The 16,362-nt window shown below is 42.2% G+C and overlaps 1 protein-coding gene across 3 annotated transcripts in view; it reads right to left on the reverse strand.

The window, feature by feature from the left end:
* Positions 1-14,970, reverse strand: part of gse1 (Gse1 coiled-coil protein) — a 164,208-nt gene extending 149,238 nt beyond the window's left edge. The window contains exons 1-2 of one of the 3 annotated variants that reach the window (XM_039611231.1): positions 14,929-14,970; positions 11,913-12,090 (exon numbers count right to left, since the gene is read on the reverse strand). In XM_039611231.1, the coding sequence (XP_039467165.1) occupies positions 11,913-12,090; positions 14,929-14,966 (216 nt within the window). In that variant the 5' untranslated portion in view covers positions 14,967-14,970. Of the gene's footprint in view, positions 1-11,912; positions 14,898-14,928 lie in introns of those variants that run through there. The other 2 variants (XM_039611228.1, XM_039611234.1) reach the window with 2 other exon arrangements.
* Positions 14,971-16,362: the final 1,392 nt, after the last annotated feature.

A 16,362-nucleotide genomic window follows, 5' to 3' on the forward strand; every position in this document is an offset into this window, starting at 1 on the left:
CATACATATACACATTACTCATACTTATACACTCACAAGGCTCACCCTGCCTCCACAGTTTGTGTGTATGCATGACTTCAATAGCCACCTTCTTCGTACTCTCGCTGAACTGGAGAAGGTTACAGGTTACAGATGTGTATATATAATCAAAGAAACCAATTAATTATATGATCCACAAAAGCAAAGTAAAAGGACATTATCATGCTGAAACGGAAAATAAATGCATAGAATAAAAATATGCATTTTTCTGTGAAAATGTTAAAAAAATATTGATTTTTAAAACAGAAAAAGGTATAGAATAATGCTGATGAAAAAAATAAGCACTTAGCAGATGTCACAAATCTACACAAATCCTGACAGTCTGACAAAGTCTGTAATGGTCTAGAGCAGTGGTCCCCAACCCCCGGGCCACGGACCGGAGTCGTTTGGTACCAGGCCGCGAGAGTTGAGGCTCGTGTGTGAAATTTATGGTTTTCATCGTTATTTTTTATCGTTTTTTTCGTTAACTCTGTATTTCCCCGTGTGTTATGAATATATCATCTTTTTTTTGGTACCAGCACTGGTTTTATTTTGTTGTATTTATCCGCGACATCTTAAAGGCTGTTCCGTGAAAATATTGTCGGACATAAAATGGTTGGGGACAGCTGGTCTAGAGTTAATCTTTAAGATCCACAAATAAGTAAATGTAGAGATATAATAGATATTATATCATTCTTATTTTTATGCCCAACTAAAAAACCAAGACACTATACATATAGTATGTACAAATATAAGCAAAACAACATACATGCAAACCTAACTGAAGTTCACTAAATAGGTCACTTGGTAAAATGGTAAGTAGGAGGTCAATTAAGTTCTTTTTTTTTTTTTTAGAAATGTAGTCAACATTTCTTACTGGATGAAAACATGTAAAGCTGTCTTCCATACAAGGACCTGGACTCAACTTTGTGGTTGATTGAGTGAAAAAAAACACAAAGCCCTTCAGTAGATAAGTGCTGATTTCAAGTTTAAAAAGTTTATACATTTTGCAGCTTTGCACACTAACTCATTCTTAAAAAATGCTCCAAAAATGTGTCTCTTTGCCTGACTAATGTCTGCTGCCTGATTTAATTATAATGCCCTTAAATTTTGTCACTTAACTCTGTGTCTAAAAGAGATTGACAGAGGAAAGTAAAGGACCAGAGACAGACAAAGAAGAAAAAGTGATGCTGATGTGTGGACAGTGAGGTCATCAGTTATCACCGTGGTGACCTGAAGTGATGCGAGAGAACTTGTCATCACCTTTCCAAGCAGACACGAAGCGCTTGAACCAGAGAGACAGAAGAAAAGCCCATGTGCGGAAATCTTAAAATGAAAAAAAAAAATCCAACTGGACTTCATAAATCATCTACACATGGTATAGTTGTGTGTTTCTCTGCATATGCGCCTCTGTTGGTGTTTATGCTCCAGAGATCCATCTCTCTTCTACATGCAAAGTTTCAGTCATATGGTTGTGTTCAGAAGATCACCACCAGAATGGACACCTCTTCAGTCTTGAATGCCCCCTCCTGAGGTGTGAGCTCATGTCTGCACCAGGGATGTTGCCAAAAGAGCACAGAAGCACGCACAACGTAGAGTCTGTGCGTGTGTGTGCACGTGTGTGTCTGTGTGTAAATGTGCATATGTATGTAAGCATGTGTGTGAAACAGATGGGAGGAAAGAGAGAAATTAGAGAGGGGTAAAAGAAGAGTAGCGACAGAAAGTCTGCAAGAGCATGTGTGTTTCTGTGTGTGTGTGTGTGTGTTGGACTGAGGGGGCTGTGAGGAGTAAGAGGCGGCGGGAGGGGGGAGGGGGGGTAGAAAAGGGAGAGGGGGAGTGGTGTGGTTAGGCATCCAGAGTCAGTGAACATTTTTCTGGCAAGCTTTCTCTATGCTCCTGGCTGCTTGCCCGGCTCTGAAGCAAACTTAAACAAACTCCTGTTGCAGCCATCTGCTGGGCCCGCGGGATAAATCACAGCACTGCTCCGCTCTGTACTGCTCAGCCGCACCACTATCAGGTTACTGTGTTAGCGGCCTCACACACACACACACACACACACACACGCACACAGGCACACACTCACTGACTGTTAGGCATGCAGGAACACATTACAGTTCTCCCTCTCATCCACGCACACACACAGACACACTGAGTAACGCGTCAGCCTGGAGCCAGGGCCTGCCATGGGGCTCACACCACCAGGAGAAGCCAGCAACATGTGGCCCTGCTAATACCACAGGGAGAGATGAAGAGGAGGACGGAGGTGGGGAGAGAAACAAAGAGTGGAGAAGGGGGGGGGTGTTGAGAAAGAAAGTAGATGAATGAGGTGAAGGGGATGAGGGAGAGAAGGAAAAAGATGGACAGAGGACACAGCTGGAAGAACAAGAATAAGGAAAAAGAAAGGGGAAAAAAGACAACCTTTGACACCCAAGTCAAGCCAAGTGCTATTTTTATAGCCCCCTGTAGAAGAGGGGAACATGAATACATCTAGTACCCCTCTGCCTCTGTGAGCTTTCATAACAAGTTAAGCCTTTTATAATGGCGACTATCTGAGGATGATGGTTTCCACATCATACTCGTCGCAATGCTTATGGTAAAGGTTTCTCTAACGTAATACTTGCCATCTTTTCCAATTGTTTGTGTTATGGCTCCTCTTAAGAAATGTTCTGACTCAATAACATTGTCAGTAAATCCTGACATGAGTCTGTAATGATGCAGCTCTACATGAAGAGGTTTTCAGATCATTTGACAGCTCAAATCTGCTTTGGTGGCTTACCACTCTGGCTCCTTCGCTGTGGCCTTGAAAGTAAGCTCTGCACATCAACCATGACTAGCACATCGCTCCACATCGCACACAGCTCTTGACCATGTGGGATATGCCACTGACCGAGCTGGCAGGTTGCATGTTAGGATAATACTAGCCTCGCAGCCTTGGATTAGGTTAGATATGCTTTCAGTAAGTCATAGACATGACCAGCAGTGGTAAACTGCCACGTGAAACCTATATTAATAACATGTCAACAGTGCAAATGGCATGCTTGAAAGAGATAGCGGGCAAAAAGTAACAAATAAATAATGACAGGCCTTCTGGAAGTGTCTGTGGTATCTATCTGTCAGACAGATGCAGAAACTGTATCAGTTTATTTCTGACTCATAGCCTGGTCACGTCAGTGTGGGGAAAATTCACCCATGGAAACTATTCACAAAGTCTCCTGACTATGCCTGTATGTTTGTGTGTGTCCATGCATGTGTGTTTGTGTTTCTGTGACTGTCCACTTAACGGTATGTTAAGTAAAGGTAGGTGGAAGTTTACATCACCTTTCCTTGTTTGCATGATGCTCTGGATAACTAGAGGTAACTCAATCTCAATCCAAACCAAAGGTCAAATGTTGCCACTTTCCTCAGTAAGTTTTTTTAAACAGGCACTGCCTAAAATTGTAGCAGTACCACAATTGTGCGATCACTTCAGCATTACTACTTTGATGTACAGTGCAGAGATCAGATAATACTAAATGTGGCAAGGCTAGTCTGTATAGTCTGGATTCTTCCAGACGCGCAAAAGTCTCTGGCTTCATGGGAGGCTCAGTCCAAAGCTCCCTCTCCGTCTCCTTCTTCCCAGCTGTCCTGAAGCTGGCAGGACAAGCTGAGTATGTGTGAGACCAGGTGGCTGAGCGGCATGTGTGGGGGTGCTGGTGAAGGAGGTCACGGCCAGCACTTGGGGATGCTTGCAGGAGGAGGGAGTAATCTAAGAAGGGAATGTCATCCTCAGCCAAAATAAGCTCCCAGAAGATCACCAGTAATGTTAATCTTTATCTCTTCATTGGTCGGCTGACAGAAAGAGGTGAAGCGATCTGGCAATTGGTTGGTCAGAGCCGGGAGTCAGAGCCCCTGTTTGCTGAGCGGAGGGGAAGAGGGTGTGTAGTATATTTAGTCCACTCTTTAGTCTCCAGCTGACATCTTCAGTTGTCCTGACAGCAGGGTAAGGTTGAATCTTCTCTCGCTCTTCACCCCATTAAAAATATCAGCAGGGCAGCAGGGCAAGAGCAAAGTGGGAAATGAAGGGGAAGAGCCAAAGAATGAAAAATCACATTTAGGCGGACCTTCACCAACACTTGGGAGGTCTAAAAGACCAAGACTAATGACTAGCACTTAATAGCAATGAATAATATCCAGTCAACTGAGAGCACAAGTTACATGTTAAATGTCTGGCAAGGAAATACGTCTGCTATTAGCTACTGTGCTGCCACACACACACACACACACACACACACACACACTCCAGTTGCATCCAGGTGCAAAACCACCCACACGCACATACACACACACAGAGTGCACACATGCACAGCTGTGGCACAATCCAGCTGCCTTTGCCAACACAAGAGCGAACACCTGCCATTGCTCCCAACCACCTGGTAGACACACGTGTGCGCAAAGACACGCATTCACACATGCTTGCAGCTGTTCAGTATGTAAATGATCAGAAACATTACTCTTTGTGTATATGTAAGTGTTAGTCTGTGATTGTGGGTGAATGTATGTCATGGTTAGAGCGCAGCTGGTAGAGAGGGTTGAGCATTGCACTGTCCTCTATAATTACCACAGTCAAACCAGGTTTACTACTGTATCGTGCCCATATCTAAGTCTGGCACAGGACGACTGCCTTTATAGCCTAACCACTCTTAAACATTGCAACGCCAAGCAAGAAACACTGAAGAATTTTTAAAAAAAAAGGCCCATGTGAACTGGAGGAGCAGTATATGACAAACCGATTTACAGTATTTACACATTTGAACAGGCCTTAAAAAGTCATAGAAAAAAATAAAAAAAGACAAACAGCTTTCTTAGGTTGAAAAAAAATGAAATACAGGTGCCAAAATTCGACAAAAAATGGTTTAAATAGGTTAAACAGAAACAATCACTATTATTTACAGTTTTTTCTGAATGCTTAAACCCTAACTGTGATTCTTATAGCACAATTTCTAAAACTATTAATACTTAAAGCAAAACCACTCACTGAGTTTGCAAAACTAAAAGCACAAACACTGCTTTGCACTCAGTTTGCCATTTTGTAACACACACTTTGCAAACCTGTAGCTACAATCCACTGCACAGCACTCTTTTTGCAGAACTGTAAATACAACTCACTCCTTTACACTCAATTTCCAAATGATCAACACACTCCTAGCAAAACTATACACATTTAAGGCCATTATTTACGCTATTTTGCCAACTGTCTGGCACACTGTCACGTGTGAAAACTTTTTTAGATAATTAGTTCACTTTGCAATCAGCCTAAGCACTATAATGCAGGTAAGCTCTGTGTGTGGAGTACAATGGAGGGAGCAGGAAGAGTGAGAAGTAGAGGAGGCCGAGGAAGAGGACATGGAGGTGAAGAAGTAGGATGAAGAGGACGACAAGGACAAGGAGGAGCAAGAGGAGGATGAGAAGGGGGGAGAGGAGGACGAGGAGCGGGGAGAGAAAGGGTAAGAAGAGTAAGAAATAGAATTGCTGATGACATCAGAGCTACAATAGTGGACCATGTAATCAACCATGGAGTGACCCTGAGGGAAGCTGGCCAACGGGTTCAGCCTAACTTGAGCCGCTACACTGTAGAAAGCATCATAAGGACATTTTGAAATGAGAATCGGTTAGTACAGTCACTCTGCACTAAGACTTGTAGCACTGCCATATGCCAATGAGAAACACAACAATACCATAGATGTAAAAATACTGAAATTGTTACTTTACAGAATTGCTAGACGACCAGATGCTGGGGGCAGAGGAAGAATGTTCACTGCAGACCAAGAAACCCATATAGTCAATATGGCGATTGCAAATAATCCTATACTTGGAAATAAACACTTGTGTTTGTTTTGATGTGTGTGAATAAACACCAGTACTTGAAGTTTGGATTCGTCTATGCTTACGGCTCTATGACAAAAGTATGACCTCAAACTGACATGGCATACCTTGTGCACAGAGAAAGCAAAAGCCAGGTGTGTTTTTTATTCATACCATCAGTGTGTAGTTGGTGCATTGTGTGCTTATTAATATGACGGCTTGTGTTAACTGTTGGATACAAAAATACCATTTTTACAAAGGTGTGTAGAGTTCAGCAAGGGTTATTCGCTTTTACAAGAAAACTACAATGTTTTGCTGATTTGGTGAAGAGTTTTCTTATTTGTGTGTAGAGTTTTGCAAAAATAGCCAATATTTACAAAAAATGTGCTCAAGCCATCAGAAAAAACTGTAATCACGTGTTCTCACACAACCTTTATACAAAGGTAACAGTCGCATCACTTGAGGCAATTTATTCCTCTGGAGTTTTAAAAGATTTATGGAACGCTTTGTACTTCCTATGATTTATAAACAGATTCTGGTGAGTGAAATCAGCAGCTTTCCCCCTTAAGCTGATCTAAAACATATTTAAGGCTTTAACAGAGACATCTTTAGGGGAGCACGTTTTGTCAATTGACATTTGTATATAACAAATGAGAAAATTATTAACACTAATACAACTTTAAATACATCTGTGCATGGAATTTAATGATCATGTCGTACACTCCACAGACTCAAAAGGGCAAAGTGATCAAGATACGCTGAACAATGAAGCAGAAGCAAAATTCCCACATACCTGATCATAGCTGAGAAAAGCACACAAGCTTATATTGACACTGTAAACCCACTTTGGTGACTTAATTTCCAACATCCTCTTGTCTAGTCCACTTTATTCCTGCATTAGTTTTGATAAGTAAAACTGGTAATTCATTTTTAAACCAATCCCATTTGGTACACAGATGGGGCTACCAGCCTGTACTTTCATGTATATGATCAACAGGAATGACAAATTAGCTCTACAACCTCTAATCTTTACTGCTGATCTTGCTAAAGGTTCCCAGTTGCATTGTAACTCGCACAGTTTCTTACTGATTTTCAGTATTTTGATCCTCTGCAGCAGCGCTGCTTTCTTTCCATCTCTTTGCGTTTCCTGAACCTCAAATCAAACTGCATAAAAACAACTTTACTCATGTGAAAAACCTTTCTCTCCGAGAGCAACATGAAACAGTGAAAAAAATAATTTGCATTCAATTTTCTCAATAACTATAATCGAAGTCTAAATGACTATAATCAGGGCTTGTTAAAGTAAGTACAACATTAGGCTAACAAGTGACAGAATATATTTAAAGGTGCATAAAAAATAGAGAGGCTTTCCGAAATGGATTGCTCACAAAATTGATCTACAACTCATCTAGACTGATTTGGATGAAGCTCAGACAACATTTATGAGTAGTCAATGCAGAAATCCTTGCAATTCCAAAAGGTTCACAAACATTTGCTCTTAGCGGTGTATAGGTTTGTGGTTTTGAGGATGAGACATAAAAGGTAAGACATGAAACACTGGAACACCTCAATCTCATCTACTCCATGTATGATCTGATCTGTCCAGTCAGATATGGGCAAGAATGCAGCACTGGGTAAAGGCTAGCGGGAAGAGACTCAGTAAAGCTTTGAAAGCTAAATCAAAATCCACCTCCAACAGCTTTGAAATTAAGCCTCTCAAATCCCAGAGGATCCCAGGTGAAACGCAAGGCTGTCCGTCAAACTGCACTGCTAGCAGAGGACAGAACCACAGCTGCAGAAACTTTACACAATCCACGCAACATGACTGGGTTTGAACAAACACATGCACACTCAAAGACACTTTGTTCCACACAGGCAAGGACTATGTAAAACACTCTGCGGTTAGCGCGCTGTAATGTTTCCTTTCATGAAGATATTTTAAGAATCCCTTTTTTCCGATTTTCTTCTGGCTGCAATTTAAATCCAATTAACCCGCTCACCTTCTCTCAGCCTCCAATTCTACTTTTTTCAAATACTTCCAATAATTCATCCACAGTTAACATCACATCTAAATTTAATGTTGGAGTCACTTCTTTCATTAAGCTATAAATCTTCCCTGGTGAAACTGTCAAGATGCTGATGTGTTTTTACCGTGACAGTGAGAATGTAACATTCATCTTTTTTTAAGCTAAACACACAATACTTCCTGTAAACACACAGTAAACCACAGAAGCACCTTAAATACCACACTACTGCTTACACACGAAGCAACTGAGTGATTTGAGATGTAGAAATCTGTCTCTGCCCTCGGAGCGGATCACCAGTAACAATCCACCCAAAACAGCCTCCAGCATACCGCCACTCAAATATAAACGTCATGTGGATACCCCGACAGAAAGATCGATCATGCACATTTTATCAGTGTGTCTAGCTAGCTATTATTTTATTTGCTGTGTCGATCCTTTATGTCATTGTGCAAACACTAGACACACCAATAGTTGCAGGGAGACAGTGGGTTTAGCTAAAAGCTTCACATTTTGAGAGCTACACCATCTGTGGGAGGACACCCTGTTCTTCTTCTTCTTCTTGAAGATGAAAATGGTACTTTATGACTTCATGGCTGCATGTTTGTAGTTGTTGCCAAGCAGTAGAGTGATCAAATGTGCAGTTATTGTGTGATTTGGAAAGGAAAACTACTGTGACCATCTACTTAATTGATTTTGTAGGTTTACACCATACATTTGAGTAATTAAATACATGTAAGGTAAACAAACGTAAAGAAAACTGAACGTGCAATTTAATGCATCATTTGGACATCAATATGACTATAAGGAAGAGAGCTGCACTTAACTAACCCATCAAGCAACTACTTAAACTACTTAAAAACACACACATTTGTATGTATAGCCACTGATTCACAACAGCAGTCGTCTCAACAAACCATCGGGTAAACGATTACTTGTACAAAATTCTGCTCTCTCTGGAAACAGAGCGCATACAGGTACATTTAAAATTGTGCTGTTCGGCTTCAACCACAAAAAGTCATGTATGTAGAAAAAGAGCAGCATTTTTAATAAAAAACAAAATGCACCTTGTTGATTTTTAGCATGCATTAGTAAATATACTGTTGTGCTGTTGTGCGGTCTTATAAAGTGAATTGCTTCTGTTTTTCAGTCTAGTCTATGGGGTGCACAAAATAAGAGCACACTGCAGCACAGCACACTTTAACAGCACTACAAACTAACTCATTCAAAATTGACCAGAGCTGAAAAAACACTCATCTGAAAGAGTTTAATCAGAAAATAAACATTATGGCTTTCTTCTTTTCCCCCTAATAAACAGTGTAAAAAATAGCTGTGGAGTAACACTGAGGAAAATGCAGTTAGAAAAATCTGTTTGCGATAGAGGGTTATATACTTTCAATCAGTTTAAGATTTATATTTTGAAAAAGAAAAAGTGTTTGTCCAGGCATTTCCCAAACCACTGAATAAAACTGTAAACCGTTTGCGAAATGCAGCTCAGCGGACATCTGTCTCACTGAGTGCAAGTGGAAGATCTGCTGACCAGCTGCCCCTCCCCAGTCGCAGGCTGGAAGTCTATACTTATGCACCTGTCAAAGGTTAACATGTTGGACCTGTCAAAGGTCGTGTCCAACATACTAATTAAACACACAGTAGCACAACACAGAGCATGATAACGACCCATTACTTACGTTTGCCAGTATATCTGCATATAACATTCTGGCTCTTATTTCATGTGTTAATCTGTATCTCGCAAAACAAGCAAATATATATTTCAACAATCTGACACTTCATATTGCAGTTATAAATATGTATAAGAATAGAATAGAATAGAATAGAATAGAAGAGTTTATATTTATACAGCCACTTTTACCAAACACACTGCACTAAGGGGAACCAGATGGGCACTCCCTCCTGACAGCCGAAATCCCTGCGATGACAGATCCTCTCAAGCATACAGCATGACACTAGAGGACAAAGCACCTGTTCCCCCTGCGGCTCTCTTGCACAGCCCCTTCCCCACAGAAACACTGGCACTTTCTCAGCCATGAGGTCATTGCCTCACACAGGCCAAAACTGGCTGTGCCACCTGCAAACATCCCAATCCAAAATGATCACCCAAACCTCTGCTCACGCTGCCACTGTTCTCATGTAGCCAACCTTATGATCCACTCGCCTTAGTGGAGAGAAAACCCTGTCCCATAATTACACTATATCACACTATATATATCTGGAGTATCCCCTCTCATGTGACTGTTATGAGCTCATCTAGCTCACATGTGAATGCTTAGACAAAGAATAAAGACTTTGGTTTTAGCAAAAGGCAGTATGGACTGTGCAGTACAACTTTATCACTCACAATTTGAGTGCCTACCAATATGATCCAAATCCATCCTTTTTTCCCCTCATTTAAACAACTAAGCTGTTAATAACACATTTCTATAGACACACGTCTGAACTCCAGATGTTTAACTAACCATGGCGGGATTTTCCAAGCATCATCTGGGTTACTAATGACACATCTTTCTTTACAGCATGTGACTCAAAATTTTGTTATGCATTTGCATGTTAGTTCAGGATAATGAAGTGCATTAGATTGTTGGCTGTTTTCTTTTTTTTGTGACACTGATACTAACTGTCACCTAGAACTTCTTTACAGAGAACAGGGAGATATTAGATAGACAGCTCCAATCGGAGTGTGAATAGCATCCACAGATGTTCTTCACATGTCCTGTGTGGCCAGTGTGTCAGTGCTTGTTTGCAAGACAGATCTGTTCATAGAGCAAGCTGGCTGTCTCCTCAGCTCTTCATTAACACATCACTATCCTTGATTTACCCACACTGGTCCCCTATACAACCACACGTCAGAAAATTTGCTGTTGATCATCTGGTAAAATTAAATTTTGCTATCAATTTGTGGACCACTTATGCAAAGAGTTTATTGCATCGAAATTACTTCTTACGATACAAGGTTATTTGTCGTTAAACCAGCAGATTAATGCACAGTATCTTTACACAGAACATGCTGCCAGATTACCCTAATATGGGAAGAATCTGGGTAAAAATGTCACAACGCATGAATGAATGCGGGTCTGGGAAAGTACCAGCTTGGTTTGTACAGAGTGCTTTCAGTGCTTAGGTAGAATAGAAGCGCGCTATATAAGAACCATTTACTTTGCTACCTACTTTAGCGAAGATCAATGCCAATATCTGTGTATACATTTACTGTAAATATGAATAGGTAGACCAATGAAACAAATCAATTTAAAAAGAGAAAGACGTTAATGAACAATTTCTTCACCTCACTCTATTTTTTTTTTAGTATCTAAATGGACTAATAAAAGTAAAACTGAACTTTAATTGTACAAATTCCTGTTGGTGACAGACTGGTAATTCGATTCTAAAGATGGTGAAGAAAATTAAGTATATACATAAAGTACCACAAACCTGATTAGAAGTGCTGGCTTCTTTTTTCTTCATAAATCTCTTGAGAATTTTTATTATTATTGCCCATAAAGACTTTCTTTACAGTAAATTCCTTCAAAATGCTCCTGGGTGAATGAGCTCAAATCAAAATAAACTATTCAGGTGAGACCACCTGAAAAAATCCAAAAAAAAAAAAAAAAAAAAAAAGCAAATACAGGACTGTTTTTGTCACCATAGCTTTCCTCTGTTCTTTATAGAAGTGAAATATCTGAGTGCTTTCAGTCTCCACTTACTGAGACATTCACACAAAACTACTGTTGTTCCCAATTCAGAGTACATCATTGCACTAAACTTCAAGGACTTTCAGTGATATTAATGTATTTAACATAATTATTTCCCTGCAGTTCTTTATCACGCCTTTTAATTTGACTCAGAGGTTGCATTAGGACAAACACAGTATGCACTGACAGCTCAAATCCCAGCATACTCAAGTCAATCCAAATCCCAGCATATTGGGTTTTGGAATGAACAGAGCAGAATTTAAAACAGTAGGAAAAAAAGAATATGACTGTGCCATCTCTCAAACAGCTTTTTTTTCCTTCTTACCTTATGTCTAGACTGTGGCGGCGTTGATTCGTGTTCTTTCCTCTCCCCATCTGAGGCTCCGGGCTCCAGCCTAGCCCTGTCCTGCTGCATGCTCTGTCCCACCTGCACCATTGCCTTACATTCCTTACATGAGCCAATCACCAACCTCCTGCCATCATCCACAAGGAGCATTCGTGTGCTGCGAGGTGCATATAAGAACACAGGTAGTCTGGCCACAGTAACAGCGCACAGCCTACCTTGCCTGCGCTGCTCCTGCCTGCAGAAGAAGCACACAAAAACCTCACAGCTGTACTGGCGTGCCCAGGGTGAACTGGGTGGTTGGGGGTTGGCACTGGATGAGCTAGAGGTAGAAGGGGTGGGCTGACCTAGACCTTTGCTCTCGTGCTGGGCCCACTGAGCATGCAGGTCATGGTAGCAAAGCTTACAGGCTGACACCAGACCTGTGGCATCAACTGGCTTGGCATGAGGTGCAGGAGGATGGACGGTGAGAAATGGAAAGAAAGGCTCCCTCTCACCACAGCGACCAGGCGGGTTAACATGTAGCTGGTACTCTCCCCCTGCACACAGCTCAGCTCCACACAGGTAGCACACTGACATGGAGGTGCTGGGATGTGAGGCCACCCCTGTTTGAGGGTGGGCTGATCCAGAGACATCGATAGACATGGCAGCATGGTACCTGACAAGGAATGAGCTGACAGAGGTGATGAGGTCTTCACTGAGGCTAAGTCGATACGCACTCCAGATCTCCTCCAGGATAAAATGGCACTGTGGACAGCAGTGCACACGGCCGTTCCTCACTCCCTGTGCATTAGGGGGGCAAGGCAACATATTAATGAAAGGAAAGTACATCACGCCACGGGATTTGCCAACCCCTGCCTGTGCATATGCTACTCTCATGTCTCCTCTACACTCCTGTCCACAAAGGAAGCAGGCCTCGTGGGAAGCCTTAGGTTCAGGTATGCATTCCATGGGCCCTGAGGATTTTCCCTCCTGCTGAGGAAACTGGGAAGAATGAAGTCCAGTTGTGGTCTGGTTGAGGGGGACTACATACAAACGCTGAAGGACAGGCACATCAGCCAGCTGAAAGCTCTGCCACTGCTGCAAGAGAGAGGTGTGACACCTGCCACAGACAAAGGTTATACCTGCTGGACTAATAGGTATTGCATTATGGGGTGGGGAGTGAAGCCACAGGAAGGGAAAGAAGGGCTCACCCTGTGCCCTCTCTTGTTTCTGAACACTGACTTTAAAACGCCCATCATGTCTGAGCCCAGCGCCACAGATGTAGCACACACACTCTTCTGGACTGGAGTTTGCAGTGTGGTGTGGCTGATCTGCCACAGGTCTACGTTGTGTTGTGCGGTCTGTTTTGCGGTCATACGATTCCCTGTCGTCATCGCTTGTAATGTTAATCTCATCTTCAGAGTTGTCAGAGTTATTCTCCCTGGGAGGAGCCATGTTACATTTAGAGATGACAGCAGCGGTGCCAGCAGAAGACGCAGAAGTGCTGGAGTTCTCCTCGCCTTTTCCCTGGTACAGCAGCGATGGATGCTTGGAAGGAGCACAGCTGCTGTCGGCTACACGCTGGATCTGATGCGACTCCACATGTCTGACATTCTCCTCCTCCAGCCACCGCCTGTTGCGCATAATGACCCCGTTGTCTTGCACAGGTGTGTCAGAGAGCGAGCTGTCATAGCATCGCCGGGGGAATCTCTCCTGGGATTTTGCCAAAGATTCTGGTGATTGACAGACATTGTTCATAATTTTAGCACCGCGCCTCGCCGTCAGAGCACTCTCCGCTTTTGGCGATCCCTGCGCCCTATAAACACCCACCGGGTAACGCACTGCCCGCTGTGTATCTGGGCTGTTTTTAATACCGATGCCATTGTTCTTCCTGCTGCTGTCTCTGGGCGATTTTCCAGATGCTCTCACAAACTTGTCTTTGCCCACACCGACTCTGTAGGCAAAATCCATCTCCTGATCTGAAATGTTCTCGTTTTCTGAAAAAGAAGAGAAATCAGACTCTGCGCCCCCGTCGTAGTTTTGGCTACTGACACTGATCCTCCTCTCCAGATCATAGGAGATGTTCCACTCCTGTGGGACCCGACGAGAGTCGCACTGGTACGGACGTTTCAGCCAGTACATGCGCTTCTCAATGGGTGTCCTGCTCCGCTCGAAAGAGTTCCACTGCTCCGTTAGAAAGCAGTGACATACAGCGCACACCAGTACATGACCATCTGGGCTCACTTCACACGCACCCGGGGCTGGCTCCTGATTTTGGAGAAACGGGAAAAAGGGGATCCTCTCTTTTTGATATGCCACTTGTAACCTTAATTCCTTCCCCGGTGTAACTCCGCTTCCACATATAAAACAGTGAACAAGTCCCCCCAATCCATTCCGATCAGTCCTGGAAATGTTACCGGGCAATGTGCTGTCTTCACCGGGCATAGCTGCAGCCATGAGTCGGTGTTTCCGAGATAAGGGTGCCAATTCCTGGTCACGGGGGGAGTTCATTGTTTCACAACATGTAAGGCTAAGCTACATGGCATAACGTCAACAACACACTCATATTCGTGATGCACACTTGCGCCCAAGTCAGAGAAACCATGCAGTCAATTTCTGTTCAAGTTACTCACTGAGTGATAAGATAGATGATAGTCCATTGAAACGACAGCGTGCGGCAAAAAAACCGTTAACTGTTATTTTTCAAGCAAAACATCCATAAAACATCCCAGTAGTCCTTGTTATCTGAAGACTGTAGTCCACATTATTGCACTCGGCATCCGTGGGTATGACAGAAGAACAACTTGGAATCACTGTCCGCCTCTCCTGCAAACTTTCCTGCCTGCGCCATGTAACTTTGGCTGCTAACTCGCTCACACTGTACACAGCGCCATCCTCAATTCATGGGACCCGCTTCGACACCCCAAAGGAAACCTCCACCCCCTGTCAGCCCCAGTAATAATTTTACAGAGAGCACACATTCCTTCAGTAGCTGCCCATGCGTCAAAGTACTGACCATGCACAGGATGTCCACAGTTTACAGGGGGCGTGCATCAGCCCGACGATCAGGCTCCTTCGTGGATCACCTGTGAGCAAAACCTCAAAAATCCATTAGGGAAACGGTGTAGGATAAACTTTCCATGAACACTTTTTTTTTTTTCATCGATGCACAAAGGTGAATATTTATTTTTCCAAAAGCAGACTTCTGTTAATTTAATTACGCATAGAAATTCATGGATTTTTTAAAATATTTATTTTAATGTATTCGAATTAATAGAGTAAGAGACTGTATAAAACTGATTTTTCCAGAAGCGTACTCTATTTACATATATCAACAAATTAGTGGAAATTATTTCCCAGTAAGTTTTCAGTGTTATTTAGAATTTAGACTACATTATTTGGTGATTTTTAATGTTTCTTTACTGGGTGGAATGAAAAGTAGGAGAGTCATACAGTTATTCTTTTATGACAAGTATGCAAGCCCTTTTGCTTTCATATCAAAATAATTCTGAACTCCTAGACTACGATTAATAATAATAATAATAATAATAATAATAATAATAATAATAATAATAATAATAATAACAGCAGTGCTAATGGCACTTTATTAATATAGCACCTTTACAAAAAGAGTTTAAACAATCCTTTGACAGAAGTGGGAAGGCAGAATACTCAAAGGTCAGATTCACACAGAAAGCAGATATAAAAGTCAACAAACACAGAAAGATTAGAAAATAGAAATAAATTAGTGAAAGAGTGGAGTCAGTCCCCTAAAAGAGGTGAGAAAGAGGGCTGTGAAACAAAACTGACCTCCCTCTAACATACGCCCACTCTTCCCTTTGCTGACCTTTAGCATTTTACACAACAAGACTGGGCAGCAGGACAAGTCCAGCAATAAGACCACAACAGTAAGCAAAAACAATTATGACTGTCTGTCCCATTGTGTGCTGCCCCTGGGCCCATCTGCTGTTCAGTGATCCACTGATGTCAGAGAGTCAGAGGCTACCACTTTCTACTTCTGCATTTCTCCATTATCTGCTCCACTATTTTGTCCTTATCGCTACTGTGCCACCTGAAGAAAAATGTATCCTCCTCAGTCTTTTAAGAAATCTTAGAAAAATGTGATCGATCATGCGCACAGAGAGCATAGTTTAAGAATGAAGTAAACCAAAGAAGGTGCTCTGATTCATTGCTGTTTTGCATTTAAATTGCATACTCTAGTTACTCTTTTCTGGCTTAAAGTTATTCCTAACACATACTCAAACACTAGTAGCTTGTAGTCAACATAGATTTACAATACTGCCTTGTACTGTCAGGCTTTGGTACTGCATCATCTGGGAAATCCCCCCTACCCAGCCAGTTAGAGGCTCATGCAAGCAAATCATAGATGAGCAGAAGAAAAACACCGTGGGGTTATAAGAGGAGCAAAGGAATGCAGATTGCAAGTGAT

This window comes from Oreochromis aureus, linkage group 1, assembly GCF_013358895.1.
Source record: "Oreochromis aureus strain Israel breed Guangdong linkage group 1, ZZ_aureus, whole genome shotgun sequence".
Taxonomy (NCBI): Eukaryota; Metazoa; Chordata; class Actinopteri; order Cichliformes; family Cichlidae; genus Oreochromis; species Oreochromis aureus.